The 20,171-nt window shown below is 51.3% G+C and overlaps 1 protein-coding gene across 1 annotated transcript in view; it reads right to left on the reverse strand.

The window, feature by feature from the left end:
- Window positions 1–545: 545 nt before the first annotated feature.
- The window catches only part of VWA3A (von Willebrand factor A domain containing 3A), a gene marked incomplete at both ends in the record, with an annotated part of 58,007 nt that continues 38,381 nt past the window's right edge, over window positions 546–20,171 (reverse strand). Inside the window, 13 exon segments of the mRNA XM_080831697.1 lie at window positions 546–597; window positions 787–884; window positions 2,618–2,741; window positions 3,534–3,685; window positions 4,115–4,259; window positions 4,969–5,113; window positions 8,510–8,618; window positions 9,570–9,707; window positions 10,557–10,654; window positions 11,180–11,290; window positions 12,008–12,098; window positions 13,641–13,793; window positions 16,571–16,641. Coding sequence (XP_080687823.1) covers window positions 546–597; window positions 787–884; window positions 2,618–2,741; window positions 3,534–3,685; window positions 4,115–4,259; window positions 4,969–5,113; window positions 8,510–8,618; window positions 9,570–9,707; window positions 10,557–10,654; window positions 11,180–11,290; window positions 12,008–12,098; window positions 13,641–13,793; window positions 16,571–16,641 — 1,487 coding nt within the window.

Raw genomic sequence — 20,171 nt, forward strand, 5'->3', positions numbered from 1 at the left:
GCTACGAAAAGGGATGTTTGGCCAGGACACAATGGAAGGAAGGCGGGAGGGTCCCAGCTCTTGGTGGGTCTCAGGGGCATCTTCACAGTGGGGCTGATGCCATTTGAGCTGTGTCTTCCTTGATGAGCTGGAGTCACCGGGCAGAGGGTGGTGAGAGGGCGTTCCAGGCAGGGCGTGATGCAGAGCTTCCCGGGGAGTGACAGTTCTGTGGCTGGAGTTTAGGGGGTGTTGGAGAGAGGGCAGGAAAATCAGGGTGGACCCAGGATGACAGAGCTTTCCTTCCCTCAGCTTCCCGGGAGCCCTAGCACCTGGGATCATGTTTCCTGGGCACGAATGCTGGGTTACAGCTTTCCCAGGGCCGATGTATGCTCATTGAGTGAGTGAGTATTTGTGAGTATTTGTAGGCTGGTCTTTCTGTATAGAGGAATCATTTCTGGTCCCCCTCCCCCATAGCCATTACTATGAAACAGGACATGCTGTCTGGCCCTTGGAGGATACGTACAAGACAGAGAGGCTATCATCTCCTCTTACCTGAGAACACTTGTCTAAAGAGGAGTAACATTTGGTTCTATGTTGTTTTTCTTCTGGATTTGGGACCTAGTGGACAAGAGATGAAGAAAGATGGCCCCCTTGATGCCCAGATTTCTGGGCCTGGTGAGCAGAAGCAGGATAGGAGCTCTTGGAGGAAGGCTCCCATAACCAGGGGGCACCTGGTCTCGAGGAGGCCTGGGGTCTGGGTGGGCTGGAGCCACGAGGCAGGTGGGAGGGGTTGCTCAAAGGGCATACCTGAAGGACTGGGCCTTCCAGAGGAATCTTCTGGCCTTGGTGATCTCCTGGGCCAATCTCCTTAAATCATCTCCTTCAAACGGTGGCAACACAGGATCCTTGGAAAGGGGAAATGAACGTGAAGTTAGATCCATTAAATGACTGGATGCAACCTGAAAATCCAAAATCTCAGCAGAAAAATTTTAGAGTTAATCAAATGTGGCCTTCTACCCAAGGCAGGAAATCCATAGGCTTTGGGTTACATACCTCCAGGGACAAAGAGCTCACCACCTGCCAAGGCAGTCATTCTGCAAATGGGACACTTTGAGATAAGGTGTGTGAGGGTCCGTGCCGGGAATGGGTGGGCAGTGGCAACCCGAGATGCTCCCTGAACTTCACTGAAGTCAGCCCCTCTCTTCCCAGCAGAACGGAAGTGGTACCCGCTCCTTACGGCACTGTTACCTGGTGAAATCTGTTCTTCCCTTTCCCTAGTCCTCCTAGTAAAACCAAGCTTCGCAGACATGCTTTTGTCATTATGTCAACCAATGGAATTCTAGAGGCTAGGGTTAAAGACACAAATTCTCACGATCAGCAAGAGAACGTAAGGAAGAGATGAAACCATGTCTGCCCTCGGCGGCAAGAGCAGAACGATCCCCTTCCGCATCCCGAAACTATTCAAAGACTCTGATTTGTGGAGGCATTAATCTGAAGACCCTCGCAATATTGTCAATTTGTTTTCCTGTGTTGTAAGGACATGGGTGAATATTTACTACTTTGACTTGTTCTATTCTCTGAACTATTTGTAATGTTTGTCCCTAGAAGAGGTACTTGAACAAAGGAGTCACGCAAAGCACTGACTCCAAAAATTATGTCATGTCCTGGGAGATGTACTTTAGCCACCAAAAAGAAATTTGAGGTTCTGGTTGTCTTACTTGATCATTTGTTGCCCTGAAAATGTTATAACTGACAGCACCATGTTCCTAAAAGGTAGAAACATGTGCATAACTTTTCAGTCTGGTCAGGAGAGAATGGTGGGTCGTCTCCCCTTATCGCACATGCGTGATGGAAACCGTGACTGTACTAGATTTACTACTTCAATCATTTGAGTATCTGTTTCAGTGACCTGAACACTGGAAGACAGAAATAGGCAGGATTCAAAGCACAGATATTAACAGTGTGGGCGTCCGGGCTCTGGCTTCACCATTTGCCACATCCTTAGGTGTGTTCCTCCTCCTTGCTGAGCCTATTTATTCATCTGTTTAATGGGTATAGTATTGGTTGAGAGGATTGAAAAGGGTAGCCTCTATAAAGCAATGACTATGCACAAAATAAGTGCTCAGTGAACGTGAACTTTTCTGTTATTTTTTTTAAAGATTGAATTAATTAATTAAATTTTATTTTATTTTTTTTTAAGATCTTATTTATTTGACAGAGAGAGACACAGCAAGGGAGGAACACAAGCAATGGGAGAGGGAGAGAGAGAAGCAGGCTCCCTGCCGAGCAGGGAGCCCGATGTAGGGCTCGATCCGGGGATCCCGGGATCATGACCTGAGCCAGAATCGAGACTCAGCCCAACTGACTGAGCCACTCAGGCACCCCAGAACCGCTCTATTATTAAACAAACCTCCGTGCCCTGCTTCTTCCCACCCTGAGGAGAGCCAGCCTAGAGGAAGAGCAGCAGGGAGGCAGAAGCCCTTCTAGCCGGTACTTCCTGGTCTCACAAGAGAAGCAGAGATCTTTCCAGTTAAGGGGCAGCGGCGGGGGGGGGGGTGGCGGGGGGGAGAAACCCACCTCTGTGGACATTATATTGAGACATTTGAACAGACTCAGCTCCGTGGCTCCGCAAACCTACCCTTTCGTCCACGAAGCCCTTGGTCAATAGGCCGTGGATTCTGAGGAGTGTGTCCTCGTCAACGGGGCAGTGGTAGCGGCCCCCCGTGAGGGCAGCCAGGTTTCTCAGGAAGTCAGCCGCTGTCCTAGTCGGGAGAACAGAGGGGCTGGGACCAAGCCCGCTGACAGCCAGGCAAACTCTCTGCAGCGTCCCCGGCCTATGGGGAGCTCAAGTCTGTGGGGCAGCCTCGGGCCTGGAGGCTCTGTGCCCTTGAGAACAGTCAGCATCACAGGTCCAGCCCCTGTCAGTTTATGGGCAGCGGCGGTGGCCGCAGGAAGTGGACTGACTGCTGTCACCGGTGAGCAGGGAAACACACGGCCAGCACACGGTCCTTACTCTAGCTGGTGCCTGCTCCCCCGGGTTAGGCCTGGTGGGGACACGGGTGTGACCTTCATGGAGCACGTGGTCTAGACAGAGCTCGAACACGTACCCAAGTCACCACAGTTTTGCCAGTAACATTAAAGTCTTTTTCCAAAGAAGCAGAATCTCTCTGGTCTGACCCATGTTCCTCTACAGTGATGGTTTACAAAAACAACCATCACAACGCTACTTTAAGCTCTTTGCCCCTCAACATTCACCAGGGGGCTCCTGAGAAAGATCAGGATGGAGAAGACCGCGCGCGCCCGTGGGAATCGGCACGCGACCGCTTCCAGACTGGAGAGAGTCAGGAGTTGGGTTCTCGGATGTGGACAGAGGGCTTTACTCTGGCATAGCACCCGCCGGGGCCCTTCTCTTTTCTCACTTACAGCTTGGGGCCCAGGAGAGAGATCAGGGTCTAAGGGGGGGCCCTGGATGGGGCGAGTCGCTCAGACCTTGGCCCTCACACACACAACCCTGGGAGAGGAACACCCCTCGGACCCGGCTCCTTCCTGCCTACCTGCCTGAGCGGTTCAGGGAAATGGTGTGGATTTTCACATCTCTTTTCTCCTTGAGTCTCTGGACTTCACTCAGAATAAGGCTGCAGCTTGTATCTGGCTTCCCGTCAGTCAGGAGGTACAATCCTTCCACATCATGAAAACTGAAAGCTTTCTGAAAGAGGGCGCACAAACAGATGGTCTGGCTCAGGGACAGGTGCTCACCGGGAAAGGCCAAAACCAGCTGCCTGCTGTGTGTCTGACTGGATCCCACTGGCTCGTCCATGAAGAGCGAGAGGACATCCCCCCCACCCCTCACATGTCCACAGACCAAGGAGGCTGCCAAGGTTTAGGAGAAAGGGCACAGCCCACTTCCTGGCTGGTTAACCCCAGCGAGTCCCTTAACCTCTCTGAGCCTCTGTGTCTTCATCTAGCGTGAGAACAAGAATCCCTTTCTTCCTCAGCTGTTCCGAAGTTGAAATAAGGTAGCACTTATTGGATCTAAAAGTGCTCTTTGTAATTTGAAAGCCTCAGGCTGTATCCGTATAGGGGGTGAGGGTATTTCTGTTTGGCTGCTGGGGTTGGGCTCCGTGGGAGGACTTGCCAGTAATGCTTGCAGGATGGAGGTGCCCCCCTGAGCGCCCAGGTGGGTCACCCACTGCATGGCCTCGTGGCATGCCGCATCGGTGGTCTCCACCAGAGTGTCCCGCCACAGTCGCAGGTCCTCCGCAAAGCTGAGCAGGTTGAAGCTGGGGAGGTGGGGGGCAGAGAGGTGGTGAAAGGGAGTAGCTAGAAGATGGCTGGCTGAAGTAACCCCGAGGACAGCGTCAGGCCCCTTCAGCGGGCTCCGGGGCCCCTCAGGGAGAAGGAGGAGACCACACACACCGAAGATTCCCGATGCAGACCGAAATAGACTAACTTCCCACCTCAGCCCTTTGCAGCATAGGCGATCTCTGGCGCATTACTTAGCCTCTCTAAATCCTCATCTCCTTTTCTGAAAAATGGGGATAATACCGACAGTACCTCGTCGGGGCGCGTGGGGGCGCTGTGAGGATTGAAGGAAACCATGCCTGGAAAGTGCTTGGCGTGTGGGAAGTGCTCAGTTAAGTGTTCAGTCTTATTAATAAGAAGGCAAGAATGAGTCCCAGCCTAGGAGAGTCTCCTGCAGTCTCCTAGCGCCCACCTCTCTGCTTAGAGAAAACAAACAACCCCAAACGCCCCCTCTCTTAAAAAAATCAAGTTCAGCTGAAATCCACAATTCAAGGCCACCTGGTGGTTCGTTGGCGCTGCTTGCAATGGTCCCCTGGCTCGAGATGGATTTCTAAAGGCTGCTTTACCTCTGCAACAGGGTGTGGTGGTCTTTACTGCTCAAACAAGCTGGGCCTCCAGGCCTCGTGAAGGGTGAAGAGGGAAGCCCCACGAACTGGCCCCCCACCCACTCACGCCCCTGCCTCTCACCTGTCGCAGCGCTTCCGCAGCTGCTCCCAAATCAGCAGGATCAGCTCCGTCTTCACCTGCTGCAGGGCGGGGCCCACAGACCCCGACGTGTCCACTAGGATGCACACTCGGCTCTCCAAAACGGCGCCAAACAGTCGGCGGCTCCCTGCTCCGAGGTGGGGCAGAGGCAGGGAAGGAGTGAGGGGACGCTCCCTCTCTGCCTTCCCAGGGTGATTTTTCTCACAGCAGCCGTCAAATACCAGGTCTGCCAAATATGCTTGTTGCCTGACTGATCACCGATCAGATGTCAGCCCCCTGGGAGATGGCCTTGGTGGTGGTGCTGGTGGGCCGTCAGTTGTCCAGGGCAGAGCCGGTCAGTGGTGTGGGCTTTGGGAGGTCAAGGTTTTAGCTCTGGCTTTGCCCGTGAGCTGTGATCACTTGCACAAGTGGTTATAATTGCTCTGGTCTTGGGGTGCCTGGGAGGCTCAGTCGGTTGAGCGTCTGCCTTCAGCTCGGGTCATGATCTCAGGGTCCTGGGATCAAGCCCCACATTGGGCTCCCTGCTCAGCAGGAGTCTGCTTCTGCCTCTCCCTCTGCTCCTCCTTCCTGCGCGTGCTCTCTCTCTCTCAAATAAATAAAAAATCTTTAAAAAAAATTGCTCTGGCCTTGAGTTTCCTCATCGCTACAGTTAAGCCATGGGACAAAGTAGTGTCACAGTATCGTTTGGAGCTGGAAAAGATGTTACAGAGTGTGGAGTCCCTTAGCAGGTCAACAGAAATCAGTAGAGCCTGGCACTGTGCCCTCATGGAGCTGAGAGTGGGGCAAGGAAGACACATGTTAGATCAACAGTTATGGCTTCGGACAGTGTCTGGAGCACATCCTGGGGAGAATCTGAACTCTGTGGGTGAGCTACCCCTGTAGGAGGAGCGGTAGCGAGCGGAGGAAAGAGGTGGAGGTGTGGAGGGAACAGCCTGGGAAAGCCTGAGCCGGAGAGGGGGAGGAGAGCATGGCGTGCTCCAGGACCCAGAGAAAGCCCATGTGGGCAATCAGGACCATTGGGATGGAGAGACCCGCAGGGAGAGGGACAAGAGGTGAAGCTGGTGACGTGGTGAAAGGACTTGGGATTCATCCCAAGGGGAAAGAGAGGGCCATTGGCTGGCCAGGGTCACACAGACCGGTGGTGAGGGCTGACACTCATACCCACATCCTCTGACCCGCACTTCGGTCAGGCAGCTGCTAGCCCTACCCTCCTGGCCCCAGGGCTAAATATGGAAGGTCACCCAGGGGAAAGCCGGAGGGACAGCTGACAATGCATGCAGCCTCCTCCAGTCACACCTCAGGGACTTCATTGGAGGCAGCAGTGGAAACAATGGAAAAACTGCCACAGAAAAGACAGGCTGCTCTCCAGGAAAAGGTGGACAGAGCTGGCTGGACCCCAGCCCAGGAATCCGCCTCGACTCCTCTGGGCTGTTCTCTGGCAACCCTCATGTCAGCATGAGGACAAAAGGGAGCCATCCTGAGGCATGGGAGACGTTCCATGAGGATGGCTGGCCATCCATCCATCCGAGGGACCTCCAACCACATCCCCCGTAGGAGCTGGATGGTGGAAACACAGGGCCAGTCCCCAAGCCCTGTGGTTTTTGCCTCCGCAATCTCTCTGATTCTGCCTCCGTCATCCATCTCCGTCATCCCCACTTCTTCCAGCGGGCTCTAGTCCCTCACCTTCCCTTAGCTGTCCTACTACGAGGTTACCTGATTCCACTCCATCCCCTCAACAGTTGCACATGGCAACCAGCGGGATCACTGCCCACGTTAACTTGATCACTTTCCCCTGATTCACAACATTTAGTGGCTTCCAACTGCTCTTAGGACAAAAGACTAATTCCGGGCATGGCCTCGTCTCTCTGGGATGGTCTCACCCTAACTCTCACTCTCAGCTACACCAACTTCCTTTTTTTTTTTTTTTTTAATTTATGTAGAAAGAGAGAGCGTATGTGTAAGCAGGGAGAGGGGCAAAGAGGAGAAGAGAGGGCAAAGAGGGAGAGATTCTCAAGCAGACTCCTCACTGAGCATGGAGCCCAGTGTGAGGCTCGATCTCACCACCCTGAGATCATGACCTGAGCCGAAATCAAGAGTCTGATGCTTAACCAATGGAGCCACCAGGCGCCCCTCACATTAGCTTCCTTTTAGTCTTTGTGTTCAACATCCCTTCACTAACTGCCTCCCTAGCACCTCAGACATGCCTATCTTTCCTCTCTTTGCCCAGCTAACATCTACTCATTCTTCAGATCTTGGCTGAAATATCACCTCCTCAGGAAAGCCCTCCATGATTTTCCTGTCCAGGCCCGTTGCCCCCTTAGAGGCTCACCCTGCACCATGCCCATCTCCTCTCTATGCATCACTCTTGTGACATTAGACTTATTTGTGAGACTCTTTGGTTAACATCTACCTCCTAAACCATATGCTCCATGAGTTCAGGGGCTGTGTTGGGTGTCGCCTTCCACCATCTCCCCAGGGCCTGACAGGAGAGCAGCCATACTGGTTGAATAATGAATGAATGAGTGAATAAGTGAAATAGCCCTGGGTTTTGAAGTGTTGGTGGAGTTTGAAGTATTAGGTGGCATTGGGGTGCGCACCTGTGTGTGCGGTGGGGACTCCGTTCACGGCACGGAAGGCGGAAGGAGCAGCAGCCTCACTAGTCTTCACACCCTTTCCAGCAGTGAACATGCATTGGGATTGGAGAGAGGCACGCGACCTCTTTGTCCCATGTCAGCCTCTGACCCGACAACTACACCTGGAGCTGGCAGCCCCCTCCAGGGGCTTTGGGAAGCACAGTCATCGCTCTACTCCACTGCACATGGTCTGTTTTACCAAGTTCTATTGCAGAGGACTGGACCTAATGAATTCGCACAGGATCCTGAGGGCCTCCCCCTAGCGACCTCTATAAAAGGTTTCCTGTTTGCTTTGCCTGTTGTCCCAGGAACCGTCCAGGCCCCAAAGCTTCAACGCCCCCCTGTCCAGCTCGAGCTATCTACCTGGCCTCTCGGACTTGCTGCTTCTGGCCATCTCTCGATCCCCAGCCCACCCTTCTCTAGGGTGTGAGCCTGGCTCTTCTGGGCCAGCCCTCCTGTTTGCCTGCCCTGAAGGGGCCTTGGTGCTCTTTGTAAAGAGCAAGGGGACTCTTCTCTCTCAGGACCCCCTCCCATAACTACCTTCGTTGACCCCTGTGGGGTCCAGTCAATACTGAATTGAGCCTCTTGAGGGTGAGCACCTCGGTCACATCCAGGAAGGCAAGAGGGTGGGGCACGTGGCCTTGCAGGATGGGCCTGGACAGGCCTGCATTCTCTCTGGTGCCCTTTGACCCACGCTCCTCCCTGACATCCGGCAGCTTGCCTGACCTCGGAACCCAGAAATCATGTTGTACCTGGATGACCCTCCTGGCCTCACCCCTGACCTGACAGTTTGTGCACCTGGCCTGGGAAGGACTTGCCCTGGTCCCTGGGGTTGAACGTGCGCTTCCCCTCATGCCCCTCCCACCCTCCAGGACAGCAGGCAGGCTCACCCGACAGCAGCCACTGCAGCCTCTGGACATAGCGCCTCATCACCTTCTCTAGGCACGTGATGTACGCTTCCATTTCCCTGGGCGTCCAGTGGATGTGTCTCACTATCCCCTGGATCAAGGCAAGCCAAGGCAGATGGCCCTCCGTCAGCTACGTCTTCATAACCCCATCATCCCCGTGAATGGTTCAGTCAGGTGTGGTTAATAATTTCTAAAACATCTATTAGGCATTATATATTTACTTATAGGCTTTTTTCTTTGATCAAACTACCAGATTTATCATTCTAAAAGGAGAAGGGGAGTTGGGATGATGGTTTTGTGCCAAATATGGTCACTGTGATAATAAAAAACATAGCATCTCTAAATTTTAAATTAGAAAACCCTTAATGGTAGGACAAGAAGTCCATAAATGTCAAACTAAAAGATGACCACAGACAGAGAAGGGGACAGACAGTATGATGAAACTCCCATAAAATCTTTCTGGTGAATAATTTTGAACTCGGTGGCTACTTCTGGCTTTCTAGTTTCCCCTACTGTTGATAATGTCATATCAAATGGCAAGGGTAGAAATAGAAAACGCAGTCTTCTAAAGAAAGAACATATGATTTGTTTTTCATTTGTACCAAACTTCCTTGTTCCAGTGTCAAAACAAAGAAAAAAAAAAAAACAACAACAAACTACAAACTAGAGAATACCGTCACCTCACCCCTGGGGTGGAGAGGGGAAGGAAGCCCCCAGCCCCTGCCATCCTGATAGAACCATCAGCAGAATTGCGGTACAGACTTCTAGTGAGCTCTTCTCAGCTACTGTTTCCAATTCCTATGCTGTGGAGCGTCTAGCTCTAGGGGGGCGGGGGCGGGCCCTCCCCTGGTTGACTTTTCCTCCAATGGGATCTGCATTTTCCATTTGCGGAGAGCCATCCCACTTTGTGGATAGAAGCAGGAAGAGAGGCTGTGGCCCAGACATGCACATGGAGTTCCCCCCAACACACTGGCCCGTTTGTGGCTGGTCACAGGGAGAGGGTGGGAGAAAGGAAATGAGAGCAACAAAACCCACAACTCACGTTGATTTCTATGCTGGGCAGGATGCTGCAGTATTTGGCTGACACCAGCCCCTGGACTGACTTCTGATGAGTACAGCTGGGACCCATGTATCTGGAGATTTCCATATTCAGTTTTTTTAGCCCATAATTTGCTACCCACTTGAGAATAAAGGAAAGAACTATTATCTTGGGTAATAGAGGCTTAAATGAATGATGGTCTGATTCATCTATTAAAACCCTGTGTTTGAAATCTGTCTCGTGCTTAAAATGTGGGGTTCTCAGGTCCTCACCGAGCATCCGTGGCATGTGGATTCCTTCCCCTGCACTGGGGAGAGATGCACAAGAAATACAGGACTGGGGAACACAATTTACTGAGCATCCGCTACTTCTAAGTCTGGTGGATGTTCCTGGTTCCCCAGGATCTATTTCAAGCTTCTCCCACAAAATTCCAGTGGAAAGTCATGATCGGTTTGAAGTTCAGGCTCTAAACCAATGAGGATAACCTCAGTCTCTTTGTCTCCGTAAGAGATACAACGATGGGCAGGCTCACCGCCATCAAGCATGGCTCCGGCATTGGCCCCACCAGAACCAAGCTCAGATGTTTAAAGAATGGCTGTGGGGAGAAAGATGTTCTACCTCCAGGTTAGGGACAAGAAGGGGGATTTCTGCTGCTTGCAACCAAAAGACGGATGCCACTAAGTGATCTACACAACATATACTTCAACAGTCGTCAATTCTATCGGAGAGGAACAACTGTCTTCATTTTTACAAGTGAGGACACAGAGATTGAGTGTAGCTAAATGACTTGCCCAAGGTCACCCAGCTAGGAAGTGGCAGGCCCAGGTTTCAAACGCAGGTCTACTTAACTCTTTCCCCACCTGCCACATTAAGCAGTCATTGTAAGCAGGGTTGTCCCCACTTCCAAGTACGTCCATCTTCCTAGAAGTGGAAGGTTGGTGGAAGGAATTATTGCCTGAGGGACATGTGCTGGTGCTGAGGGCCTCGTACCTCTTGGCTTGAGCAAACTGTATCCTTCCTGGGCAACTGGATGGACGTGCTAACCCTTCGTATGCCCCTTCCTTGAGGGTACTTCTTGTACACGGAGCCTAGGAGAAACGCGGAGGTTACCCTGTCTGCCTCCCCTCCCTCCACTCTTCTTCTTCTCCTCTCCCCACTTTGGCTTGTTAATTTCTCTGTCAATCAAGTCAGCTGGAAAATTCCTTAGGGGCAATTTGCTGAAGGGTAGAAGGGAGACTGTCAGGGGTATCAGGGGAAGCAGACTGTAACCTCCCCTCTCCACACCTCAGTGAATCATTACTAGGATTTGTACCATTTCACAGTAATCAAGGGCGGAGCCGTAGGGACCTGAGGACACTCATCTCCACTCCCTTCCCAATTTCCCCATCAGCCTGAGAGTGGAGGACACGTCCTCTGATGGATGGGGGGTGAGTAGTGTCAAGAATTTGCATGCCCCCTTCCCCAGGCTGGGCGACCTGAGTGGCTTGAGGGTAGGCACTGCTGCCCACATCCTGGGACAGCTGGAGGGGGTCTCCCTCCCACGGGGCCTGCTGACCCTACAGTTCCTACAGGGCGACAGAGCTGTTCAGACATTGGTGTAGTCTCCAACTCACCCACGTTATTCCCTGATTCTGTATAAAAAAGGGAGAGCGAGGTCTCTGCTTCCCTCCATGTGGTCTTTCTCCTCCGTTTTGCAGTCCCTTCTCTCACGGGCCGGGCTGCCGCTAGGGGACAAGAGGCCGGTCGGCTGGAGCAGTCCCGTGGGGTCACCCGGCGATGCTGTCCAGCTTTGTCTTGGAGACCTGTCGATTCCAGCTGTGCTGTGCCCTCAAACCTGGGCACCAAGATGGCTTGGAGGTCCTTTGGGATGACCCCAAGCCTTCTGGTCTCCCCTGGAGCAGCAGTAGCTGCAGTGGCTGTTTACCCAGCACCGATGTATCCCAGGCGGGGTGCTAAGAGCTTTCTGGACCCCTGTCTCATTTTGGCCTCCCAGTGCCCCAGGTTACAGATGAGGTAAGGGGGACTCAGAGTCCGTCAGGGCAGAGCCAAGATTCTACCCAGGTCTTACTGACTCCACTGCTCTGCTCGGGACCATTCTGCCAGGTCTCTGACCTTGGAAATAAGATACATGGCCTTGGTGCTATGAGCTGAATACTTTAGGAAACATACGGATGCCTGTCACGACCAGCTGGCCCTGGTCATTGTCCGTAGCCCCTCTGGGCCTACATGTCTTTATCAGTAAAACGGGGAACGGAGAGATGAGCTGTCCCACGGGAGGAATTGTTGTAAGCTTTCGATGGGACAGTCTTAGCGGAAGGGCTGGCCCGTGGTCAAGACTCAGGATCATCCATCACGTCAGTGACTCCTAACTAATTCCTCCTCCGCCGGGCCCGCCACCCCTCCCCCCACCGGCCGGGAGCTCAGTGGCCGCCAGGCCTCACCTGGTGGGATACCTGCTCTGCTGCCAGGGGGCCGCCAAGTCAGAGTGTGCAGAGGGGAGCTCTTCTCTCTGTCAGGGTCATCTTTAAGGCTCTAGAAAACAGGTAGTCTTTCCCATCAGTGGCCTGATCTCCGTGACAGGCCCAGACTGTGTGCGGCTCACTCCCATCCCAGGGGCTGCATGTCCAGGAGGCTCTGTCCACACAGGCACTTTCCTCATTCAAAGAACTCACCAGGTTCCAGGAGCCAGCCCGGAGACCTCGCCTTCCCCGGACTTCCCAAATTCTGGGATGAAACCCCAGTCTCAACCTGACCATTAGGAACCTGTGAAGGGAGGGGCCGCTGGGAGCAGAATCTCAAACATGTTGGTCCCATCTCCTGCTGCAGATGTAGACGAGGACTGAGGGTTTTGAGGTTTAAAAAAAAAAAGTGTATGCATGTGTGTGGGGTGTGTGTATACATGCGTGTGTGTGTGTGTGTGTGTGCACGTGTGTGTGTTTACTAACAGCGAGGGAGACATGCTAGGATGGCCATGGGATTTGCCAGAATTTTCTTTAGTTACCTGCCCTTCTTCCTGCTGGACCGGGATTTCGGGGCCTCCAGCATAATAAACAACCACTCAGGTAAGTTCCATGGCCTATTGGGCACGTCTGTTCTAAGGGAGGAGTTCTTCCTCCCTGGGACAAGGGGAAAGTGACGATGGTTGAACAAAATCACCTGGGGCCCTGGACCAGCTCACATGGCTGGGCGAGCTGTTGTGGAAAAGGCCTGGTTGCTGGCCCCCTGAGGGAGCCCCCAGCCCTGTTTCCAGGAGGCTTTTTGGAGGCCCTGGTACGGCCTGAGCCTCTTCCCGCTGAACCAGCTCAGGCGGTAGCCCCCAAGACTCTCGGGTTTCATCCCAGAATTTGCCTCAGGGCTGGCCCCTGGGACCTGGTAGAGTTCTTTGAATGAGATGGCAGTAAGCTACACGGGATCCAAATGGATTCCCTCATCCTGCAAATGCGCTGTGTTCACAAGGACCTGTGGGTCAGGGATGTGCTGAAGGGCTCCGGATATCTGCCTGTCGGCTTCCAAGCATTGGAGTCGGGGTCCTCGGAGGTCCCTCTGGTTTCTGTAGTGCGGTGGACATTTTACAAGACAGATGTGACAGGCTGTGATGGGGATAAGGCCCGAGCAGGCACGGGCCCACCCTCAGGGCCCTCGGGGTCCCTGCCAAGCCTCAGGCAGCAGGAGCCCATTATGTACCCTAATACCCTAGTTCCTTTGCCCCTGAGACCCCCTTCTGGATGAGTCCTCCTGCCTTACAGCCGTCAGATGTCTCAGTGGGTGCCAATTCCATGGAGTCCTGACTACCGGCTAGGGAACAAGCTGAGGTAGCCAGGGAGAGTCACAGGTGGATGGCGAGGAGGCCGGTGATACCCCCAGGGCTGAGAAGCAGGTCCCCCAGAGGAGCTCCTCTCCCATAAAGTAAGGGCCGGAGGTACTCTGGGGACGCTCACCCCTGAACACCCTGCCTCCACCCCTGCTGGGCCTGGGGCTTGGGGGCCTGGCCCAGGCCATGTCAAGATCTAGGAAAGACCAGGAGACAAGGTGGCAACAAAGTCCTCTGTGTGTAATTAGGGAGGGGAGTCAAACCATTCTGGCCACTGAGGCAGCTGCAGGTTTGGAAGAAAAGACTTTCTTGGGCTGACTTCTTTGCTTGACTATCTTCGGCTTTTCCTTCAGGAGAACTGCACTTTCCAGTTCTTTTCCAGACTGTTTCTTCAGGGAAGACACCAGTAAGGCACACTGCAAGGGGAGATTGGGAGGGTGAGCAGCACGCCCGCCATGGTGTGCCTCCAAGCAGGTGACACCCCTACACACACACACACACACACACACACACACACACAGCAGGACAGACTGGGTCCACTGGGGCCTCTGGACTCCTCTTTCTATCCCTAGAATGGCTCCTGGGGCTGAGAGCACAAGGGATCAATCCTATTAATAATAAGCCCCATGTATTATTGGGACGTCTCAGGCACTGAGCTAGTCAATGCCTGGGGGTCTCAAACCCTCTTGCCAACAAGGCATGCCAACTATGCTTTTAGGGCAAGGGCTATCTTAGCCCCATTTTAGAGATGAGGAACCCAAAGCTCCATGAGTTTAAGGGACATGCCCAAGGCCACACTACTCATATGTAGAGGACCTTCAATTCAAACCCAGGTGTGTCTGGTTCCAAGACAGAGCTTTCCATACTCAGACCCAGCGCCACATACGCCCATTAGCTCCCCACATCCCTGGGGCCGATATTGGCAGAATAACGTTTAACACCTGGTGCCTTTTGCCAACACATTTCTCTACTGCCTGAAAGCTGCCCCAGGGATTCTCCAAGCAAATGAAGACACCATTTGAATGTAAATCACATCCTAGGAAGGGTGGGTTGAACCGTTACTGCCCATGAACACTTTATGAATGTTTGTCAGATGAGGGAACAGACTAAGGTGCACTTGAGAAGGAGTAAAAAAAAAAAGCACCAAAGAAGCGTCCCTCCAGGGAGGGCAGCTGTGGCATGGCTGGGGAGCCACAGATAAGCCATGGAGGCCGTGGAGGGAGTGAACCCGAAGCTATGGCCCTGCCCTCCCAGGAGCTCACGCTGTGGTCAGGGGGATGTCGCCCTGCAGTTGGCCGCAATGAAAATGCCGAGTCAGGCTGAGTCTCCTTCATGGGCTCTTCCTCCCTCTCGACCTTGACCGTGACCCCCTTCATGCTATGTGTCTACCCCCATGGCTGCTCCACATCTACCTCCAGCCCCTAACTTTCCCCCCTGTCTTAAGGACCCCCACTGGTCAGCTCCCAAGCCCCACAAACTCACCTCTGTCCCAGGCCCACCCTGCCGCATCCCGACAGGATCCTCTCCTGTTATCTCTCTCTCGGTCAATGGCAGCTCTGTCTACCAGGTCTCCCAGCAAGGAACTTGGGAGTTACTCTGGAATTCTTCCTCCTTCCTCTTCCTCTTCCTTCCCATGCTTTCCATCGCCATAAATTTGGCCAATTCTTCCATTAAGTTCTCATGTCCATTTCCTCATCCCTGTCCTCGTGGCTCCTGACACAACCTGGCCCCTTTCTACCCCTCTCATCTCGACAGCATTCTCTGAGGAAGTAACATTTTAGTGAGTCTTGAATGATAAAGAGCAACCTGGGAGGGGACGGCAGGCACAGACGCCCCAAGCAGAGGAATGAGTTTGGGAATGAGCTCCCACATTCAAGGACCTCCAAGGAGGCAAGGATACTAGCACACAGACCTTAACCATGACTTGTAGGAAACTCCCATCTTTCATCCAAAGCCTTGGGTGACAGCGGATCAAGACATGGGGAGGGAAGCAGATAGGGGATGAGTCGTGTCCCCCAGAAAAATGTGTGGTAGTCCAAAACCCCTCTACATGTGAACGTGACCTTCCTTGGAAATGGGGTCTTTGTAAATGTAATTAAGATGTAAGTTAATGAGGTTATATTGGAGAAGGGTGTGCCCTTAATCCAAAAGGATTGGAGTCCCTGCAAGAGAACAGATGCAGACACACACCGGGGAGGGGAGCCTGTTGAAGGTGGAGGCAGAGGGGCGCCTGGGTGGCTCAGTGGGTTAAGCCTCTGCCTTCAGCTCAGGTCATGATCTCAGGGTCCTGGAAGCAAGTACCCCCCACCACCCGCCTACTTGTGATCTCTCTCTCTCTGTCAAATAAGAAATAAAATTAAAAAAAAAAAGGTGGAGGCAGAACTGGGGGCTGTGTTGCCACCGCCAAGGTATGCCAAGGATTGCTGGTGACAAGCACTCTGTCCTTGCCTAGACTGTAGTTGGTCTCTGAGAGCTCTTCTTGACTCAGCCTTGACTCTGGCCTATTAAACCAAGTTTTAGCAAAGAATCCCGTTAAGCCTGTTTGGCAAGAATCCCCCTACCCTTAATATCTAATTAAGTTCCTCTTAGTAAATTTCTGTCCACTGACCCTTTTGCTATATTGGCTATAAGTTGGCTATAAACCCTTAGCTATCTTGGCTGTATTCAGAGCTGAATTCCATCTCTCTCCTCTACTGTAGTGGTCTCAGATAAAGTCTCCCTTCCTATTTTTAACAAGCACCCCGTGCAATTTTTTATTTTTTTTTTTAAAGATTTTATTTATTTATTTGTCAGAGAGAGTGAGCACAGGCAGACAGAGAGGCAGGCAGAGGCAGAGGGAGAAGCAGGCTCCCTGCTGAGCAAGGAGCCCGATGTGGGACTCGATCCCAGGACGCTGGGATCATGACCTGAGCCGAAGGCAGCCGCTTAACCAACTGAGCCACCCAGGCGTCCCGCGTGCAATTTTTTAAAACACCAGCCAGCACCTGAAGCTCGAAAGGGGTAGGGAGGGATTCTTCCTGGAGCCCTCAGAGGGAGCATGGCCTCTCTGACACCTTGAGTTTAGACTTCTGGCCTCTGAAATTGAGAGGACAGATCTCTCTTGCTTTAAGCCGCCTAGTTTGTGGTCCTTTATACGGCAGCCCCAAGACAATACTAGAGAAGGACAGTCATTTGCTCCCCATCTAAGGCCTACCTTTTGGGAGTAGTTGAGAGCCTTTTCCATCTCAGACATGATGGCGTTGATGTCATCGCTTTCGTAAATACCTAGACACAAAGCACACCGTGAGCATGGAGAAGGCGTGTAGATCCCGGCAAGCGTCCACATCTGTACACAGCAGGGTTGTGTGGAGGTGACCTGAGCTGACCAGCCCCACCCCCATGCCATCCGGTGGTGAAGGCGATGGGCAGGTACAGCACGGCTCCCAGCAGGGGCACTGGCCCAGCCAACCTCTCACCCAGAGGAAGGATGAATTCAGAGCGACGGTCCTGCTATTCCAGTGAATAAAAGTGAATAAAAAGACCCATCTTTGTATTATTTGAAGTATCTAGTGTCTGCAGGGAATATTGCCGACTTATTTGAGAGGGACTGGACTATAACGACTAAGAAGACAGCTTCTGAAGTTGGCCTGCGTTCAACTCCTGGTTCCACCTCTTACTACCTGTATGTTTTGGGCTCTTTGTCTCAGCTTTCTCATCTGTAAAATGGGGATAATAGTAACCCACTTCATAGGGTTATCGTGAGGAACGAATAACAATATATGTAACATGCTTGGAACCATGTCTCGCTTGTAATAACTGTTCTAGACAGTGTGCTATTATTAGTACTAGTCACCAACGATAACTTGAATGTGTATGTCTAGCACTTTCCATGGGAAGAGCTGGGTAACAGGGGCTGCAGAGTTCCAGCCCTGGCTATGCCACTAATTTTTTTTTTTTTTAAGATTTTATTTATTTATTTGTCAGAGAGAGAGAGAGTGAGTGAGCACAGGCAGACAGAGTGGCAGAGGGAGAAACAGGCTCCCTGCAGAGCAAGGAGCCCGATGTGGGACTCGATCCCCGGACGCTGGGATCATGACCTGAGCCGCTTAACCCACTGAGCCACCCAGGCGTCCCGGCTATGCCACTAATTTTATAAGCACAGGTAACTCATGTCCCTGGGAGTCATTTCTTCGTTTGTAAACCAGAGAAGGTGGAATGTACTAGTGCGTCCTGAACCTCAGTCTCTGCTGTATCCTAACAACGTGGGGGAACTTCACCATTTCCCCTTACCTGCATACCACCTAAACCATTATCTCCTTTATATATATTTTATCAAGTTACTTAAAAGCATATGTATTATTGATGTATGTTAGTTTCATGTGTACAACATAACGACTGGACTTTTGCATATACTGTGAAATGATCACTATAATGTCTATCTAACACTTTTTTTTAAGACTTTTTTTTTGTTAAGATTATTTATTTATTTATTTGACAGACGGAGATCACAAGTAGGCAGAGAGGCAGGCAGAGAGAGAGAGGAGGAAGCAGGCTCCCCGCCAAGCAGAGAGCCCCACTCGGGGCTTGATCCCAGGATCCTGGGATAATGACCTGAGCTGACGGCAGAAGCTTAACCCACTGAGCCACCCAGGTGCCCCTCTATCTAACATATTTAAAAGTATATTTTAAAAAAGAAAACTTAAAAAAAATAAATAAAATAAATAAAAAAGAAAACTTAAGGGGGACTGGGTGGCTCAGTGGACTAAGCATCTGATTCTTTTTTTTTTTTTTTAAGATTTTATTTATTTATTTGACACAGAGAGAGAGAGAGATCACAAGCAGGCAGAGAGGCAGGCGGGGGTGGGGGGAGCAGGCTCCCCGCCAAGCAGTGAGCCCGATGTGGGGCTCAATCCCAGGACCCTGAGATCATGACCCAAGCCGAAGGTAGAGGCTTAACCCACTGAGCCACCCAGGCATCCCTAAGCATCTGATGCTTGATTTAAGCTCAGGTCTTGACCTCAGGGTCATGAGTTCAAGCCTTGCATTGGGCTCTACTCTGGGCATGAGCCTACTTAAAAAAAAAAAAAAAAAGTAAATAAATAAAAATTTGTAAAAATAATAAATACATTTTAAAAAGAAAAAAGTAAATTCATGTCACTTCTGACAGTAGAGAGTTAATGCCTTTTTTTTTAAAACTTTTATTTATTTTTAAGTAGGCTCTAGGTCCAATGTGGGGCTTGAACTCATGACCCTAAAATCAAGGGTCACATGCTCTACTGAGTCAGGCAGGCCCCCCCATAAAGTTAACCCCCCTTTTTTTAAAAGATATATTTATTATTTGAGAGGAAAGAGAGAGAGAGTGCGAGGGGAGGTGGAGGAGGGGCGGAGAGAGAGAGAGAACCTCTTTGCACGGCTCAGTCTCACAACCCTGAGATCATGCCCTGAGCTGAAACCAAGAGTCAGTTGCATAACTGACTGAGACACCCAGGTGTCCCAAAGTTAGCACTTTTTAATGAAATGTTAAAATAAGCAAATAACTCTTTAGGGGAGAAAAAAATAACCCAAACTTCTTCTCTATTCTCTTAGATTTCTCCAGCTGGGCGAATAAAACTGACAAAGACAGATTAACAAGGGAAAAACAGAATATCTTAACATGGGCAGCAGGCACACAGGCAGGAGAAACTCAGTAATTCAGAGGGTATGATTGGAAGATGGGGCCTATATGGTGTCTTAGCCAAGGAAAGCTTGGGGCACCAGGGTGGCTCAGTTGGTTAGGCATCTGCTTTCAGCTCAGGGTCCTAGGATTGAGTCTTGCATCGGGCTCCCTGCTTAGTGGGGAGTCTGCTTCTCCCTCTACCCTTCCCCCCTTATCGTGATCTCTCTCACTCTCAAATAAATAAAATCTTAAAAAAAAAAAAAAAAAACAACCAGGGGCACCTGGGTGGCTCAGTGGGTTAAAGCCTCTGCCTTCGGCTCAGGTCATGAAACCAGGGTCCTGGGATTGAGCCCCACATCGGGCTCTCCACTCAGCGGGGAGCCTGCTTCCCCCGCTCTCTTTGCCTGCCTCTCTGCCTGCTTGTGATCTCTGTCTGTCAAATAAATAAATAAATAATCTAAAAAAAAAAAAAAAACAAACCCCAAAAACAAAAACCAAGGACAGCTCCTTTGCAGGGAAGTGACAGGACAAAGGGAAGGGGGTTAGGCTCTTAGGGGCAGCCGACTATGGGAAGGCAAATATAGGGAGGGAACTGAGGGATGATGGACCTTGTTTTAGTAAGGTTTGTGGTCTCCCGTGTTTCTCCTCCTCCTCCTGACACGAGAGGGAGACACCTAAGATGGAAATTTATGTTCTGCTTTTAGGCAGATGCGGGTGGAAGGAGGGAGGAGAACTGCTTCACTCTTTTCTCAGTTTTGAGCTCAACCTAATCCTTCTGGCACAGTGGCGTGTTTTGGGGTGTTATGTTCTGATTCCCTACAACTATTGCAATAAAAGAAATCATTGCTTTGTGTTCCATGTTCACCTGTCTTGCCAACCTCCTGCTGTTAACATATCACCTTCTGGGAAGTGCTAAATTAAGGCACACTCAAGGCCCCTCCAGCTGTGACATTCTAAAATATTTTTAAGTCAGGACACCTGGTCCATAAGGCGAGCTACCCTTGATCTTGGGGTTGTGAGTTCAATCCCCACATTGGGCATAGAGCTTACTTAAAAAATAAATAAATAAAATCATTTAAAGTAGGTTTCCTTTTTTTTTTTTCTTTTTTACTTTAAAAAATTGTGGTAAACTATTCTTAACCTAAAATGTACCGTTTGA

This window comes from Martes martes (genome assembly GCF_963455335.1).
Source record: "Martes martes genome assembly, contig: SUPER_18_unloc_1, whole genome shotgun sequence".
NCBI classification, from domain to species: Eukaryota; Metazoa; Chordata; class Mammalia; order Carnivora; family Mustelidae; genus Martes; species Martes martes.